Genomic DNA, 2222 nt, shown 5'->3' on the forward strand with positions numbered 1-2222 from the left:
AGAAGTCCGTTTCTAGTGTTGTTGTCAAATGCATTTCATAACCAGGCTGGTTTTTTATTTACGTTTTGGAATAGAATTTGGAGAGGGTGTTTGATCAAGTCAGACCTACGTTTTGAATTTGAATTACATTTGAAAGAAATTAGAACTATATTTTGAAAAATTTGAACTTCATTTTGGGAAACTAGATCTACGTTTTGAGAAATTTACGCCTACGTTTTGATAAATTAGACATTGAATTTTGCAATCACATTTTGATTTTAACATGGACTTTTGCTGGGTATGGCACCCCATACTCTTCAAGTCAGCTGTACTACTGTAGTGCAGCTGTTAGAGCTACCCTCGTGAAATAAAGTTGAGATAAATAAATAAATAAAAATCATGGAGATGGATAGCTTGGTGGCTAATGTGCTTGCCTTCCTTCTTGTCTTCCAAACCAGTGTCATAGGTTAAAACCTATCATACCGGGGTTTTTTACACCACTACAATACTTTCCTCAGACTCATGCACACAGGGTTGAGGTAATAGCCTACGGCAAGCCGGCTCATGACATGAGTGTTAAACTTTTCCTATCATTCCACTATATTTTTACCCCTCCTGTTATTACACCTACACTTTTGGAGTCCTTAGGAAGTCGGCTTTACCCACAGACCCAGAACCCTACTACCAAGTCTAAAAGAGATTCAGTTTATAAAGCTTAATTCCATCCTGTACGTGGCTAGTTACTTGCTGTTTAAGGACAAAAAACCAAAAAAACTTCATTCATTTTAGTAGATTCTTTGAATTTAATTACCGTACTGATCGGTTCGTTCTCTTCTGATGGCAACATAGTCATTGGGTAGCCAGGTGGCTTTTAAGACCACGTGATTAAGGGCAGGCGGTGTGGTTACAGTTTAAAAAATCATGTTTTACCAACCAACATCTCATCTACCCCATGATGTGTACACGGACAGTAGGGACTAATTGTGAAAAATAAAAATATATACCAAAGGTGAATCCTAGCATAAATAAATATACTATGATAAATAATTGAAAGGTTGTTTCAACACATTACCCAAACTTTTACACTTCCCACTCCCACACATACAACCAGTACCCGGGCCAGTACCACACCCGTGCCTAACAACTTACCTGCAGACTCGCAAACGATACTGTTTACCATTTGATTTGTTGCACAACCGGTATTTGTAATGCGTACACTATTTGAAAACGCTCCATCATTTACTGTAATTGTTGCACACCCCATACGAATGTGATCAAGTGGCGGGTATTGGACATGAACATTAAATTCACTAACTTCCGAGTAGCTGAGGACATGTATCACGTTTTGTGTCAACTGCTCGTACTCCTTGATGCTGTTTATTACAGTGATGTTGCCGCCTACTTGTTCGCATTCACGCTTAGCATCAATACATGATCGGCCTTTTTTCTTCACTCTTATAAATTTGTAGCAGTTTGGTGATGTATATGATACATTGTCTTCTGTACACAGTAAGGTAAAAATAAAAATCATTACTCCATAGGGGGTCATTGCATTTGTCCGAAGGTCCTTTGGTCCGAAGGGCTTTTGGTCCGAAGGTCCGTTGGTCCAAAGGGCCTTTGGTCCGATGGTCTGTTGGTCCGAAGTAATTAATTCAAATATACACAAAAATAAATTTGAAGAGAACACATGTTTGGGACAACCATGTAGGTCTATATTGGCTAACAATATACAATTATTGCTATCATGACTTGTCAGCTCAATTTCTGTATATTTTTAGCAAATTATTAGAAATTGAAAAGATTCCAAGCGAATGGAGCGTAAGTATAACTTCCTAATGTTTAAGCAGGAGACAAAAAAAGATTTTAATAACAATAGGAGAATTCAAGTAACTTCCTTCCAGTGTTTGGAAAATCTTAACAGATTTATTTACTTATGGCTGATGAGAAAATTGAAAGTTAACTACTTTCTCACTTTTACAAAGTAGACACATTGGCAGTGGTGGAGAAAGCATCTGGGGGGGGGGTGCAAGTTCCCCAACGAGAGTAAAGTGAGCGTGATCGGGTGTCAATTAAAATGTTTCGAAGGTGGTCCATGGGGCGGATCCCCCGGAAAATGTGACAATTTGACAATTTAGTGGTTTCAAAGGGCTATTCAATCGATTCTAAATAGATAGTCTACTAATATGTAGAAAATACATATATATATTTTTTTCTCCCTGACGAATTGTGTTTTTTTATACTCA

At 37.8% G+C, this 2222-nt stretch overlaps 1 protein-coding gene across 1 annotated transcript in view; it reads right to left on the minus strand.

Annotated features, from left to right (window-relative positions):
• LOC117117345 overlaps window positions 1–1273 on the minus strand; it is a 10642-nt gene extending 9369 nt beyond the window's left edge. The window contains exon 1 of the mRNA XM_033261619.1: window positions 1129–1273. Coding sequence (XP_033117510.1) covers window positions 1129–1243 — 115 coding nt within the window. The 5' untranslated portion in view covers window positions 1244–1273. The remainder of the gene's footprint in view (window positions 1–1128) is intronic.
• Window positions 1274–2222: the final 949 nt, after the last annotated feature.

Source organism: Anneissia japonica, unplaced genomic scaffold (assembly GCF_011630105.1).
Source record: "Anneissia japonica isolate Jap-2015-1 unplaced genomic scaffold, ASM1163010v1 scaffold287725_len345208_cov150, whole genome shotgun sequence".
Classification (NCBI taxonomy): Eukaryota; Metazoa; Echinodermata; class Crinoidea; order Comatulida; family Comatulidae; genus Anneissia; species Anneissia japonica.